Source organism: Castor canadensis, chromosome 6 (assembly GCF_047511655.1).
Source record: "Castor canadensis chromosome 6, mCasCan1.hap1v2, whole genome shotgun sequence".
NCBI classification, from domain to species: Eukaryota; Metazoa; Chordata; class Mammalia; order Rodentia; family Castoridae; genus Castor; species Castor canadensis.
Genome location: NC_133391.1, coordinates 69,390,016 through 69,405,972, shown reverse-complemented (window position 1 = coordinate 69,405,972; position 15,957 = coordinate 69,390,016). Strand labels below are relative to the sequence as shown.

Here is a 15,957-nt window from a genome sequence, read left to right as displayed (position 1 = left end):
GAGCAGCTGGAGGGTGGACAGTGCAGACACGGAGCTGGCTTAGCAACTGGGGGGAATTCCCTCTTCTTCCTCCTCCTGTTTCTCCTCCCTCTTCAGCTGCCCAGGGACTGCCAGTGGCCCACTAAGGGGCCTGGGATCCCCAGTTCTCCGCAATCTCAAGTATAATTCTCTGGCTTCATGGGTTGAGGAGGCGTCCAATGTGCCCTGAGACTGCAGGGTTGTTGTTTCAGCCTGGGGATTCCCTCTGGATCCTGGTTACCACTGTGCTGGCGATGGCCAACCCGGAGGCCCACTGCCTAGCCAGGGGCTGGACACTCCTCCCCTGCCCCCCATCTGCCCTGGCCCTCTCTAATTTTAGCCTCATGCTGCTGCAGAGGTCATGTGTCAGCCCTGCCTACTCACTCTGGACAGCTGCAGGCTGCGTTTTGCTGGTGACAAGAAGCAGATGTCCCCCTGCTGGGGCCTACCCCTGTAGGGTAGCAACTACCCCCTGCCTTTAGGCCTCCCCAACCTCAGACTCTGGAGCCTCACACTGGGGCTGACTGTGTCCCTCCCTGGTGGCAGACAACAACAGAGCAACATTACTCAGGGAGGCCTCCACCTCAGTCATTTCCCCTTCCCTCCCTCCTTATTTCCTGGCTGGAGCCCTGGCAGTGGGTATCAGCCAGGAAATGGCATGACTGCCCAGTCCAGCCCCACCAGGCATCCAGCTGCTTCAGACCTTAAGCAAATGCCTTAAATGAGACAGGCGTTTCCAAAGTGCTTAGCACAGTACTCAGCTTATATACAGTTGGTGTTCACTAAGTGGTACCCTGGAGAGAGTGAGCTGGGGTTGGGGAAGGGAGGGGCATAACAGGACATTGATGCCCCAGGGGCTCAGCATGGGGGCGTGCATGGCTGGCCCTGCTTCCTGTCCCTCTACATTCTTACCTTTGACTCCTGGAGGCTCTCATCTAAGTCTCCCACTTCCAGACCAAGGGGCAGGAGCCACCGCTGTGTCCCAAACCTGGAAAAATGGCTGTCTATCCCCCATAGGCTTTGTGGGCTAGACCAGGATGAACAGCAGGGAAGGGGACACTTGCCCTAGAGTCTGAAGGAAGGCAGCCTCTTATTTCTAGCCTACTATTAGAGGGATTTTTATCTAATGAGACCACTCTCTGATTTTCAAGAGATCACAGAAACCTGGGATTTTCTATGAAATCTGATTTTCAGATTTCAAGACTGGAAACCCATTCTAGAGTTTTTCTTTTCTTTTTTTTCCCCTCATGCTGTAGATCAAACAAACAAACAAACAAAAAAGAACCAAAACAGAACAAAACAAAACCTCTGTTCCTGAGATGGGATCCAACCCCATGGGTCCCTCTACTGTGAGCTCTAGACTAGCAATCTCCAAGTGCTACTGTTGTTAAAAAAAGACTCTGACAGTCTGGGAGTCTCAGCTTTCAGTTTAAGGAACTACAGGATCCTTGTCAAATGAGAATTTGATGTGGGAGACAAGCCCAAGTTTGATGCTGGCCTCACTTTTTCCAGCATGGACGTGTGGACCCTCTCGTGGAAGCCAGGCCTGCATCCTGCTCAGAGCTGACTCCTGGCTGTAGGTCCAGTCAATGCCCAAGGCAGGCAGCCATCTGTGCTGGCCCAGACCCAGTCTCAGGGCCCCTGGAGTGAGCTTTGCCATATCTGCGGTCTATATCTGCTTTGTTGCCACGTCAGCACTCAGGGCTCCCCCAGAGACTGTCCTTGGGCAGTTCTGGCCTGGCACTGGCCCATGCCAAGAGGAGCTGCTTGCTAAACGCTGACAATGATCCCTTCTCCTTCTCTCTTTGGGTGACACTCCCTGCCTTAACCAGCCTGGCTTTGGACAGGAGCCTGGCAAGCTCCTGCCTGGGTCTCCCTGGTGACCCAGGCTGATTATAGTCACTAGCTCTGGGTATGTCAGACCCGTGCTGAAGGTACGCTCTGTCCTGTGAGCAGACCTCTCCATTAACTTCTGTTTCCTCATCTGGAAAAGATGAATGGCAACAGCCCTCACTGTCTTGCTATGAAGGCCAGCTAAGTGGAAGCCTGAGGCTTGCTTAGCACAGGGCTCCAGCAATGTTGGGGCAATATTGGTGGTCCCTGGGCCTGGTTCCATCCTCCTGAACCTGAACCCCAAATCATCCAGAAGCCTTTACCTCTAGCTGGTCCAGCTTGAGAGCCCCAGTGCTGCTGTGTGACAGGACAACCAGTTGACACTCTAATTGGTCCTCTGTGGCTAGCTGACCTTTGACTTCTCTCCTTTCCTTTCTGGGTACACGTTTGTGGCAGGTGAGCTAAGCCCTAGTCATGATGTCTTTTGCAGACCCCACTCTGGGGATGCCCAACTATCCAACAGGACAATGCTCCCAGCAGATCAGTGAAGGATGTACTACTGGGGGTGGGGGTCTGGCCCCACAACCTACCAGAGAAGTTCCTGGTGGCCAACATGGTGGTGAGGATGGCTCCCTGCAACAGATAAGAGGAGGGTTGGGAAGGCAGAGGTGAAGGGGAGAGAGGGGAACAGGAGGGGCATGGGAAAGGACTGGCAAGAGCACCCTTCCAACATGAAGTCAGAGCCTGTGCCCCTGTCCCTCCATTTGTCCCCCACCCTGAGGCCCAGAGCCCATCTTCTCTTCCTGGAGAAGCTGGCATTGGCTGACACATCTTTTGGGACAGGGCCATCCCAGGCACAGATATTAATAGGTCCCAAAGCCTGGCCAAAGCTGATGGACATGAGGACACCTAGCAGTGGGCACTCCTAAAGGCCATGGAAGTTTCCTGCATGGGCAAGGACATCAGACCATGTGTGCCTCAGCTGGTCTGTCTTCTGTGGCCCCTGGGCTTAGAATCATGGAGGATTCAACTTGAAGGAACCTTCTCTGTCAGCAAGAGGCTGGGACTAAAGCCCTCCTGGTCCTGACACTGTCTGATTTGGGCCTCAGACACTCTGAATCCAACAATCTCTGCTATTAAAGATCTCTTAATTTTGAGGCTCCTTCCGTGACATGGCTCTCACTGTGGGTAGGACTCAGGTCTCCTGGCATCATGACAACCATCACCTCCCTGGGCCATGTCCTCATTCTTCCTTAGTGCTTGGCAGCTGGAGCCAATCACTTCAGTGTGGTCTCCTGCCCAGTCATGTCTTGCCCCACAAGCTCTCCCCGATACTGGAACCACTCATAGTCCTCACTTCCAGGGTCATGCTCACACTTCCAGACGTCTACATAGGCTGTTTACTCTGGACCATCTTCCCATTCTGACTCTACAGTGGACTGATAACTGCTTGTCTTTCAGGGTCAGGTTAAACGCCACTGGCTCTGAGAAGGCCTCCCAGGATCCTTCCTGGATCCTTCTAGACCTGGAATTGTCATTGCCCTGCTTCGTCCCCACCATCAGCCAGGCACAACACTCACCAGTGCCCCGCAGTTTTCTGGTTACTTGTCTGTCCTCTCCACAGAGTACAGATAGGGTGGGGATGGGCTCCCCAAAGCCCAGCCTGCTGTGGCAGTGTTCAAAATATGCTTGTCAAATCCGTAAAGGAAAGAATGAGTGAGCCCGGAGGGGAGGAGGAATATGGAGAGCGAGGCCCTATTACCTTCAGTTTCCTCCTGGCATTGAACTTCTTCAGGCAGTCCACGGTCTCCTGTCTGTGCATGCAGGAGGCCACGGTGGACCGGTGCTAGAGGAAAGGGGAGAAGCTTGAGTAGAAGGCACACTGGAAGACAGGCCTGCCCAAGGGCCCCTCAGCAGGGGCCTAGCTGTGGCATCTTGGGGAGAATAATTCTTTGTTTTAAGGGATATGTGGGGTGCTCAGTGCCTGGCAGCAGTCGATGCCAGTGAGACCCCAGTCCTGATGTCAGCTTACAACATCCCTTATTTCCCTGTTATCCCCAACAACCAAAGTAGGATTAAATCCCTTGCCCCCCATACTGGAGCTGTGAGCTGGGCAGGGTCAAGACCTTTGGGCTCCTGGGAGTTCCCGCCAAGGGATGCTCACCGAGATCCAGGGGTGCTTGAGGGCCTCGGCGGCTGTGATGCGTTTGGATGGGTTGATGGTCAGCATCTTATTGATCAGGTCCTTGGCTTCTGGCGTGACCGTGTCCCATTCTGGTGATGGGAACTGGAAGGGGCAGAGGGGCCAAGTTTGCCCAGCCTGCCCCAGACCACCCCTGCAATCCCCCAGCCCCTGACTGGCAGGGGAGCAGGCAGGGGTTCTAATGCCCAACCACTGAGGCATCCACAACCAGGAGTTGGGAGAGATTCCTGTGAACTAAGGGAGGACCTGGGCCCCCTGACCCAAAACAGTCCAGAACATGGCTAGAGAGAAAGGAGACCTCCCACTGTCATTTTGAGCCTGGATCTTGTCTGAAGACAAGGTCATAGTCCTGACTGCAGAATCAGGAGGCCCGGGTTCAAGTCCTGTCTCTGCCTTCTGGGTTGTGAGACCTGGGGAAGTCACTTGAGCCCTCAAGCCATTCCTGGAGACATCGTGAGGCTTAAATGCCATATAAAACGCAGACTTGCAGAAAAGCAGAATAGCTTGTATTTAGAAGCACGCACATTAGAGTCAGACTACCTGGGTTCAAATTCCAGTTCTACCATTTCTTAGCTATGTGACCTGGGCCCTTAGTTAACTTCTCTGTGCCTCAGCCTTCCTGTCTGTAAAATGAGGGTGATAATGGTTCTGTGGCATCTTAGATTAGGATAAGGATTAAATTAATGATACATGTGAAACATTCAGAAGAGTGCTAGAGAACTGCTAATTATTATTTTATGTATATGAGAGAGAGGGAAAAAACCATGGTTCAGGGCTTTCCCACATTCATCACCCTGCTTTGGTGCTGTTTCTGCCCTCTGCACCCCCTGGGATAAATCCCATGACTTTGAGTCCCTAATCATTAGGCACCTTTGTCATCACCTGGCCCTGGTCAGCTTTCATGTTTCCCTGGACTCATCCCCCTACCCCGCCCCATCGGTGCATGGGGCACCTAAATGGGCTTGGGAAGGCGGGGCGGGGTGGTGGGGCATCCTTACTGTCTGAGCTCACTGGGCTCTGGCTTTCACTGGAAGGGAGCAGGGGGGCAGGGCTGGAGAGAGGAGCAACACTCACATCATAGGCACCGGCTTTGATCTGCTGGTACAGGCGGTGCTGGTCCTCATCCCAGAAAGGGGGGTACCCAACCAGCAGAATGTACAGGATGACCCCTGGGAAGAGGACCAGGAGAACCTTAAGCCCCCTGTGGGGAGGAGCGATAAAGGGAGGAGCAGTGATGGGCAGAAGCTGGGGGGAGGGCTCAGAGGACAAATTGGCTTTCACATTGACTCACCGCAGGCCCACAGGTCCACAGGCTTTCCATATGGGTCCTTCCTCAGCACTTCTGGGGAGAGGTATCCAGGTGTCCCTGCGAACCCTGCTCCCCAGACACACAGACAGGCAGACACACACACAGAGGTTGGCACGTGAGTAATCTGGAGCAAGATCCTGCCGGGAGAGGGGATGAGGGTTGCCCTGGAGCTGGAAAACAGCCCGTGCCCCCCAGAGCTGAGGTTGTGTCACTCAACCCCAGCAAAGCCTCTAAACAGGATCTGATTGTACATAGCACACCTGTCACCAATCCCCTCTCCAGGTCCTACAGCAGACAGCACTAATCAATCACAGAGCTCCTTCCTGTTCCTCCCAGCAGCTACTGCCAACCACTTGCTGGTGGCCTTCAGGATGAAATGCACTTCCTTGTTAATTCTTGGCTGAGAGCTGAGCCCACTCCCTGGTAGGAGCTGCTTTGCCCCTCAATCCCCTGGGTGGTTTATTTACCTTCCAGGCCTCAGTTTCCTCATCTGTCAAGTGAAGGATTCGAGATTTCTATGTTAACTACCTCCCAGTGTTGAACGGATCAACTGAAATCAAGGACACCCAGAATATCTTAACCACTAAGCACAGGAAGAGATACGAGTTGCTGAGTGTGAGTTCTAAGCATTGGGACGGCACTTCCCACACCCGTGCCTGCTCCTAGTAACCCTCACACAACCTTTGAGAAACATGCTATTATTGTCCCCATTTTACAGGTAAGGAAACCAAAGCTCAGAGAGGTTAAATGACTCTCCCAGAGCCACACACCTCATAAATAGCAGAGTTGGGATTTGAACCTAGAGCTCTGGTGGTTAACTGCTGATCAATATTGTCCATTAAAAAGTAGCCTCAGATAGCTGAAATGCTACCAAAATTCCAAAGCCTGCTGGATCATCTAAGCTGAGGTCCTGGCTCTACCCCTTTCAAGCTCCCTGGACATTTTCCAAGATTTTTAACCTGTTCCCTCATCTGTAAAATCAGCACACTGACCTCCAGCATGGAGACACAGGGGAGCCCCCTGGGATCCCCTGCCAGCAATGAAGGTGTGAGCTCACATAAAGAACCCATGTTGCAAAAAAATAAAGTAAAATAAATAATAATGATAATAGTGTCAAAAGGAAAAACAAAAAAGAAGCCAAGTTTTTTTTTTTTGCTGTACTAGGATTTGAATTCAGGGCTTCATGTTTATGCTTGCTAGGCAGGCACTCTATGCTTGAGCCATGTGTCCAGTCAGCCCTTTTTGCTCTGGTTATTTTGGAGATAGGGTCTTGCTTTTTGCCCAGGCTGGCTTGGACCACAATCTTCCTATTTTACACTTGCTTCCATAGCTGGGATGACAGGCATATACCACCACACCCAGCTTTTTTCTGTTGACATGGGTTCTCACAAACCTTTTTGCCTGGGCTGGCCTCGAACCTCAATTCTCCTGATCTCAGTCTCCCAGCTAGGATTATAGGCATGAGCCACTAGCATCCAGCTCATGTTGCCATTTTAGAGATAGCTCTGCCCTTGTGCCTGGCTTCCAGGGAGACAGGTGGGCTTCACGCACTGGCCCATTGCTGGTGGGTGGGACCCCTGCTCCCTGGGCTGTGGCTAGCCCAGCAGCCACCTCCAGTCAGAGCATTCCCAGGGTCCACATGTCACACAAAGACTTGCCCGTCTTACGTCCCTTGATTCCCTGCCCCACTCACCAAACCATGCCTGCTGCTCCCCCTCCACCTCTATGGCCAGGCCAAAGTCTGCCAACTTCACTGCGGCACCCTTGAGCTTGGAGGCCAGCAGCAGATTCTCAGGCTTTCCAGGACCAGGAAGAGGGAAAGAGGGATGGAGAGGCCAAAAGACAGTCAGTGGATTGATCATCTTACCTCTGGGCCTGTGCTTACAGGACAGGTGGCTGGATAAGCCAGGGCCCACAACTCCACAACTCCAACTCCAACCACAGGATTCCCGAGCTTTGATGCCCAGAAACTATCCTACGGCAAGACTTCCATCTTCTGCAGCAAAGAGACTCTTCCTCTCCCTGCCACCCCAGGGTTGGGAGCTGGGGCTGAGGGGAGGCCCTTAGCCCCTGTTGTATCTAAGTATTTCTCATATGTATAAAGATGAGGAAACTGAGGCTCAAAGGGGTTAAGTGACTTGACCAAGTTCACTCACTTGGTAAGTACTCAGAATCAAGACAAGAACTAACCCCATCTTAACCATTCAAGGCTAAAGGATGGTGAGGCTTGAACAAGGGACCACCACTGACAAGGTGAATGCTCCACACCCAGCCTCTGGGGCATTGAGGCTACTGCCTCCCACTGGCTCAGGCTCCCTGAATTCCTCCACTTCCTGCTGGTCCCCCTCGGCCTTGGGACTCAGAACAAGGGGAACTGAGAGTATGAGCTCCTCGCTTAGATGATCCCAGCTTCTAATACCAGTGCTGCCGGGGCCAGAGGCATGGCTCAAGCAGTAGATCGCCTGCCTAATACCAGTGCTGCCACATCTGTGCTGTGGAACTTGGCCAAATTATTTCATTTCTTTGCTCTTTAGTTTCTTCTCTGAGAAATGGGGACAGTATACATTCGGCATGTGCCTGTGTGTGTGGCGGGCGGGGGGGGCGGTTAACTGAGTGAGAGAATCCATAAAAAGCCCTGTGGTGCCTGCAGTACATGCTTAATGAACTCAGATTTCTAGCTTGGGGAGGGGCTCCAAGTTTCTGGAGACAGCTACTTCCCTTCTTCCTTCAAGCCTTCCCCTGTGGGACTTCCAATGGGCACTACCTCTGACCTTTCACTGTGTAAACCAACCCCAGGCCTAAATAAATACAGCTCCTTTTGCCTGCTTCTTTAAAGCCTCCTTTGTCCTCTGGGGACTGAGTTCCCAACATGTCCTGGGTCTCAATAGCATCCTGTCCTGATTTGATGAATGTGCCACTAATTAGTATATCCAGAGTGGCCTGAATCTGGGTTGCCTCTCCTTTTTCCTCTTCTGTGTTCAGGGGTTGCAGCTATAATGGGAACAGGCCTTCGGGGAAAGCAGCCCAGCTATGTGGTCAGAGACCCTCTTCCAGAGCACACTTGCCCATGAGTCTAGACTGAGTCACAACAGTTTACCTGGGACACAGGCGAGAAGCCATGGATGGCCCAAGATAGTCAGAGAGGGGCAGGGGTTCTGTCCAGAGTACTGTGCCCCAAGAGGGACCCAGACTGACTGGCGCATGCCTAGGGTATCCAGGATGAGGAAGATCTGGAGAAGGGATGGGGAGTGCAGCACACAAAGGCTTAGGAGCAAGGACAAAGCTTTTCAAGTCCCTTTAGAGCTATTTGGAGCTGGAAGCTTGATCTCTGTGGTTCCAAACTAGGGTTTAGGGAAAAGCATCCCAGTAGGAAAGAGAAAGCGTGTTTCCCCTGATAGTACAAGGAGCTACCCCCTAGGAGGTAGATCATTGTCACTGAGCAGAGGCTCAGTGGACAGCCAGCAGGATCACCCTAAAAGGAGCCGGTACAGAAGCAGGAGATGGATAAGTTACTTTTGGCCTCTGAACTCTGAGGTCACAGGAGCTGGGGTTGGAAGGCCAGGGTGCCCTCGTCCTTGCTTCACCATAATTAAAATGCCATCTTTAGACAAATCCCTTGGACTCTTTCAGCCTTAGTGTCCTGTTTGGCAAAATGAAGATGGTATGAACTACTAAGTGCTCATGCCGAGGCCAGCAGAGAGATCCATGTCTTTTGTACTGACAAGAATGAGCCATGTTGCATGTGCCAGACCTAGACTCTCTCTTTAGGTGGGCAGAGGGAGGACTCCAGGGACCCCAAGCCCGGTTTTTCTTCTCCTGCACCCATCAGAGATCCTGGAATAAGAGGAGCAGCACGTCTGTGTCCTAGGTACTGTGCTGTCTCACTAGACAGCCCCACCAATTGGGCAGGGGTTGCTATGGCAACCCCCACTGTGGGGAAGTTGAGGAGTAGAGAAAAGATGCTCCCTGCCAAGTGGCTGGAGCATGGCCTGGATGGTATCTGGACCCAGACTTCTTCCTTCTCCACCCCACCACGGCAGCCTTGGTCTAACTGCATCTCACCTGGCCTGGCACAAAGCCTCTGGGCCTGGGTGTGGAGAGAGTTGGGGACCAAAACCAACTGCTCCACCTTCCTGAGCTCAGTTTCCTCACCTGACAGTGGGGAAAATACTCCCACCCACCAAATGCAGGGAAATTAAAGGGATTCTTGTGGCACTAAGCTCTGTGGGAGGAGGGAAGTTGCAGCGACAGAGGGCTTCCTAAGGTGGGCTGCCTTCCAGGTGAGCCGCACCCAGGCACCCACAGCGGGTTGCTCACCTTCAGGTCCCGGTGCACCACCCCCATCTGGTGGCAATGCAGCACAGCCTCCAGAATCTGCTGGATACAGTGACTGGGGAGAGAGGAAAGGGTCAAGGCTGAGGGCAGGCCTCCCTTGGGAAGCTGATGTGAGCAAGAATGTCCTGACTCCAATCCCATTGCCAGGCTGCATCTGGCACTCACCTGGCATCGGCCTCACTGTAATATTCCCGGGCCACAATGTCTTCAAACAGCTCTCCACCAGTGACCCTAGGAGATAGGCACAGAGTCATACTCCCCCAGGATCCCAGGTGCCACCCAGCCTGGTGCCCTGGGGGCGGGGCTCTTCAAGAAGTCATCTGGGAAGACAGGGCCAAGGCCACTGGGCTGCCCTCTACTGCAACTCCCTTCCTGTCTTTCAACACACCCTTTCCAGCATGCCCCCCGCCCCCCACCAACTGGGTCCTGGCTTGTGTTGGGCAGGATGGATGGGCAGTTTCCTGTTTGTTTTAGGTCTTTTTTTTTTTTTTTTTTGAGACAGGGTCTCACTATGTATGCCAGGCCGGCCTCAAATTCTTAATCTTCCTGCCTCAGCCTCCCAAGTGCTGGGATTACAGGTTTGCCCCCACCACACCCACCTATACTCTTTATGTTTTGAGTAGCTTTGGGTTCACAGGAAAATCGGGTAGAAGGTACAGTTTGCCCATATGCTCCCTGACCCAGCATGCATGCAGCGCCCCCATTCTCGCCATCCCAAGGGCTGTTTCATGGATGGGACCAGCGTCATTGCAGATTTTCACTGCCCACCCAGGAGCCAAGCCCATTATTTCAAAAGGAAACTTCATATCTCCACGACAAATGGCAAACCAGCATCACTGGCCACAAATAGAAGAGAAACAGAAATAAATATATGATGCTCGTTAAAAGCAGTGGGTATTTTAAGCAGGAAAACCAGCTTGCACGACTTGGGTGGTGAGCAGACCACATTTGGGGCAGCTCTGCACAGAAGAAGGAGAGCAGCCCAGCCTGGGGGCATTTGGGACCTCTCAGGCTGAGGGACCCGCAAGGTCATCCCTGCCCAGGTACCCACACCCTTTACAGACTCACAGGTCGAAGATCAGGTAATGATGTCCCTCTTCAGAGATGCTGTCATGGAGTCGGACTGTGAGGAGGGATCAAGACAGTTGGTTACACTTGGCCACACTGCTTCCCCCCACTGTCCCTCTCACCCTTGCATAGTCAACATCCCAATTTCTCAGTCACTGAGAACAACTTGGTATTGGGCACTTGGACAAATGCACATGAAAAGGGTTCGGCTCACCAAGACCAGGCATTATTGAAAGTGATTTGGGTTTAAAAACTAAAGACTCCTGTTATGTCAAAGTTTGGTCCTCTCTTCTCTCCAACCCTCAGTTTCGTGACTGGGCAAGCCAGAGTCATGGAAAGAAGCTGTGGTTCCAATCTCTGTATTGGACTGGCTGTGTGACTGTGGACAAGTTGCCAAGTCTTTCTGAGGCCCTCTTTCTTTGAGCTTTCTCTTTTCCTTCCTGGAGGAAAGGAAGGAAAGTAAAAGTTCCATGAGGTATTTAGTCAGTGCTTACTCAGTGCTGGCTGGCTCTAAGCCCGTCATCCCTGCTCATCAAGCAGGTCTGAAAGATAATAGAGCTATGGGGGCTAGAGCAGGAGTGACAGCAGTTGGTCCCTGAGCTCTGGCTTTATGAAGCTGTCATCTCTTCACACTTCATTTACCAGGAACAAAGGCAAAGCTCCCCAGAACCCTGAGCTCCCAAAATTTACCTGAGCTTTTGAAAAGAAAGGCCTGAGGCCTGGGGCTGACTGTGGGGGCCACAGCCTGTCAGCTGAGGGCTAGCTCTCCTGTCCTCCCTGCACCACAGCCTAAAAATGTCTGTGAGGTGGGGGGGAGGGAGGGTGGCTCAGGCAACTATGATTCTTCTGCACAACGGGAAGTTACACAGCTGTCAGAATAATGCAACAGTTATGCTGCCACTGGCTCCGAATCATCTCCAAATTACATTGTTTGGGGAAAAGCAAAGTGCAAAATAGTATGCGTAGTTTTTTCTATAAAGGATGCAGTTAAGCTTTTATATGGCACAAGTCTGTCTGGGAGAATGCACAGAAGGGGGCATTGGGATACCTGTGAGGAGGGGAGCAGGCGGGGGCTCACTTTTCACTGTAAGCTAATGACACTGAATTTTTGCCATATGCTTGTATCTCTGAGTCAATTTTGAGACCCTGCATGGCTTTCAGCTCTTACATTTACACATAAACTTTAGAGAGTGGACTGAGAGGCAAACACCCCCAAGTGGGCACCCCCAGGGGATAGGAGACAGGCACTCTACAGATGGACAGACAAACTAAAATGTCAAGACATTCTCTTTTTTTTTTTTTTTTTTTTTTTTAGCATGTTGGAAAATTGAACCCAGGGCTTGCTAGGCAAGCCCTCTACCATGAGCTAAATCCTCAGCCCTTGGTATTTTGAGTCTGAGTCTCTCTATGTAGTCCAGTCTGGCCTTGAACTCACAATCCTCTTGCCTCTGGCTCCTGAGTGCTAGGATTACAAGCATGAGCCTAGCTCATAGTGTCCCCCAAAGGCTCATGTGTTGAAAGCTTGTCCCAGATGGTGGCACTGTTGACAGGTGATTGGATCATGGGGTGCTAACGTCACCAATGAGTTATCCATTGATGAGTTCACACTGAATGGGCTGGGAGGAGGTGGGGCTTGGTTGGAGGAAGTAGGTCCCTGGGATGTGCCTTTGAAGGGTGGATCTTGGGCCTGGACACACACACACACTTCCTGGCCGTCATGAGGTGAGCAGCTTTGTTCCATCACAAGCTCCCCACCATGGTGTTCTGCTTCACCACACCTAAAAACAATGGAGCCAGGCAACTGTGGATTGGAACCTCTGAAGCCATGAGCCAAAATAAATCCTCCAATACGTTGTTTTCTCAGGTATTTCGTCCCAGCCATGAAAAATGACAAACATGCAAAGTCATAAAAATTGAAAGATGTGGGCTGGGAATGTAGCTCAGTGTTTGAGTGTTTGCCTAGCATACATGAGGCCTTGGTTCAATCCCTAGGGTTGCCAAAAAAAAAAAAAAGTTTTAAATATGTTAAAGCAAAATCTGAGGAGTACATAAGTATAATCCCTCTTTGATTTATCAGTGCTTTATTATCTTTAAAAAAAGTAAACATACAGTTAAGTGAGTTATCTATTTACCCACCATTCATTCTATACCGGCTTTATTACACTTCTATCATTTGGTATTCATCAAACCATTTTAATTTTTTAGCACATTTCAAAGTAAATGCAGGCTTAATTTTTAAATGCATATGCATATTGAACTGTATCTTTGTTTCTAGAATCCAGAAATCCTCTATCAGTGCCCTACCAGGATCCTTCAGTAAATTGGTGCATCCACGCCCCATGGGCTGGGAGCATGGATCCCAGCACCTGCCTGTCTCAGGCCCATTTCTAGGAAGCCTGCCTTAAGACAATGTGTGCATATTTGAGAAGGCCTGTGTATCATAGACATATGAAAGTACATATGACCCAATGTTAACTCTAGTTAACAGGAGATGCTTCAGAAAGCATTTGTCCTTTCATTTATCTGCAATAAACTTGCATTATTAGTGTGTCAAGGTCAAGTTGAACCCCTTTTCCTCTCCTGTCTTCCTCCAAGTGGACTCTGGGGGAGCAGATCCTTCCATCTGCTTTGGTGGGAGGTCATCTTAACTTCTCTTTCCTGAGCATAAAAAGTTCTTAGAAGCCACATTGCATCTGGAACCATCTAGAAAGAGGTTTCAAAACTGGTCAATGGCCCTTTGGAAGTAGCCTGAGAAGACTGGAATCCCAGATGCACCCTTTGACCAAGGCCTCAGCCCCTGTAGAGAAGGTGTCAGGGCTCAGGGCTGACACAGAACAGGAGGAGGTTTTCTCCTGAGCAGACTCTTGCTCAGTGGTGCCTTCCGCCTTCCTTGTGCTGTTATAAATGGCTGTCCCTCTGAGCTGCCAGGTGAGGGCACATGGACTACCTGGAGCCCCCACTTAGGTAGTGTGCTACCTGTGCGATGCTACTGGAGTCTGCCATAGTACCTGAGAGTGGGGTGCAATCACACCTCAGAACCCAGGAGACAGACCTCTTTGCAGTGCTGTACTCATAAGAAGCCTCCCTCCCAGCATGGAGGCCGCCCTGAGGAATACTTAAGTCAGAGCCCAGGGGACAAGAAGGATTCAAGGGCCACTGCTATAGTAGCCATCCTGCCTCCTGGGGCAGTGACTGGCGTGTCTGTACCCACTGAGTTGGGAAGTCACTTGACTTTTTAAGATATTGTCACAGAACAAACAAATGTGAGCTGGGTGTAGTGATGCACTCCTGTAATCAGTACTCAAGAGGCTGAGGCCAGCCTGGGCTACATAGTGAGTTTGAGGCTAGACTGGACTACATAGCAAGCCTCCCACCTCCAACACACACAAAAGAACAAACAAGTCTGTAACCTGATTTTCATTTACATAGCTGGAATCATAAATTTCTGACATTTCTGTGATTTTCCAGTGGTTAGTTTTTTCTCGGAAGTTGAGGATAGTTCTTGTTCCCTTATCTGTATGTCCCAACAACACATTCGTGATACCCACTTGGGAAGCTAAATGGAATGGCTGAGAACATGGACTCTAGAGTCAGACTTCCTGGGTTCGCCTTCCAGATCCACCCCTTACAAGCTGTGTGATTTTGAGCAAAGGACTTAAGCTCTCTGAGCCTCCATTCCTAATGGTAGTGCTAATCCATGGGACTGCTGCAGAGTTAGCATGGTGATTCTTGTAGAGCATTCAGCACAGTTGCCGAGTGATAGGAAAAGCCCAGTAAATGAAGACATTGCCATTTTCATCACTGACCACCCACACTTTCCTTCCCTACCCCAAACCACCTACTAAACCCTCAGGTTGTCTCACAGTCCCAGTGCCCTGCACCCTGAAGCAGCCTTCTGGGGTCTTCCCATCACAGGTGGTGATGGTACAGAGAGTAGGGTGCTGTCCTCCACAAAGTATGACCTGGAGCGGGGGTAAATGCTCTGTGCATGGCACAGCTGTGCTCCCCGGCCTGTCCCCTTGGGGCTAGGCAGTGGCCACATGTAGACAGCAACCAGTAAGCTGGCTGAATAGGATTTGGTATGGTTTCTCTAGGCACAGACTTGCCTCTCAGCTCTGCACCCATATCTATTATACCTCCTTGCACTTCTTCCAGAGGATGGCAACTTTGTGGGGGTGAGTTGCTGGGAGGACCAGGAAGGTGCCCTCCAAGGGCCCTATAGCCCCGGGTCCTGCCATAATGCAAGGTCCTCTAAGGTTCTCCTTGCTGGATGCTCAGCTCCACTTCCCAGGGCCCTGTGCACCGGCCATTGCCACCCCCATCTGCCCACCCTCATTTCTCCCAATATCCTTAGTTCCTGGTGGAGGACTTGCCATGTGGAAAGTCCTTGGATGTGCTTGACATCAGGTGAATGAAGAAATAAATAGCTCCGTGATACACAGTGAGGAAAAAGATAGCAACTCTTTCTGAATTTCTGCCATGTGTTAGGTTGTGTGCCTATCCCATTTAACTTCCAAACACTCCTAGAAAGCAGGCACCATGATTGCCCCCACTTCACAGAGAACAATTTTGGGGTTCAGACAGGTCCGTGGCCTGGCTATGCTCTGACACTAAGTAAACAGCAGAGCTGGGACTGAGACCACTCTCTTTACCAGCGTGCTATCCATTGAAGACTGATGACTTTGATGGCTTACAGCAATGACAGTCTTACGGAGTTCCAGGCAAAGAATTTTTTTTGTTGTTGTTTTTTGGCAGTACTGGGTTTGAACTCAGGGCCTTGAGCTTGCTAGGCAGGCTCTCCACCTTGAGCTACACCACCAGCCCTTTTTGCTTTTGTTATTTTTCAGGTAGGGATTCATGCTTTTTGGGTCAGCCTTGGACCTGGATCCTCCTACTACACATCCTGTTTAACTAGGTTTCCAGGCATTCAGCCCCATGCCCAGCCCAAAGGATGTCTTCTGATAATATTGTTGGGGGGGAAGGTGCACACTAGAGAAGAGGCAGCTTGCCATAGGTCTGTCGCTATGCTGTGTTCTATGTAACAGGGGCAGGACAGACTAAAAACAGGTTGTGAGAAGCAAAAAGCAGGAATTCAGAAAGAAGTATTATAGTAATGTACAACCTGATTAGGAAATGCATAAATGCTGTTTTCTTTTCTTTAAGCTTCATGCTCCTTCACTGAACAATAACA

General features: G+C 51.0%; 1 protein-coding gene across 2 annotated transcripts in view; it reads right to left on the bottom strand.

The window, feature by feature from the left end:
• Camk2a (calcium/calmodulin dependent protein kinase II alpha) overlaps positions 1-15,957 on the bottom strand; it is a 59,070-nt gene that overhangs the window by 19,500 nt on the left and 23,613 nt on the right. For both annotated transcript variants that reach the window (XM_020170174.2, XM_020170175.2), the window contains exons 4-12: positions 10,767-10,821; positions 9,864-9,929; positions 9,681-9,753; positions 7,057-7,159; positions 5,346-5,429; positions 5,129-5,223; positions 4,016-4,138; positions 3,614-3,697; positions 2,442-2,484 (exon numbers count right to left, since the gene is read on the bottom strand). In XM_020170174.2, coding sequence (XP_020025763.1) covers positions 2,442-2,484; positions 3,614-3,697; positions 4,016-4,138; positions 5,129-5,223; positions 5,346-5,429; positions 7,057-7,159; positions 9,681-9,753; positions 9,864-9,929; positions 10,767-10,821 — 726 coding nt within the window. The remainder of the gene's footprint in view (positions 1-2,441; positions 2,485-3,613; positions 3,698-4,015; positions 4,139-5,128; positions 5,224-5,345; positions 5,430-7,056; positions 7,160-9,680; positions 9,754-9,863; positions 9,930-10,766; positions 10,822-15,957) is intronic.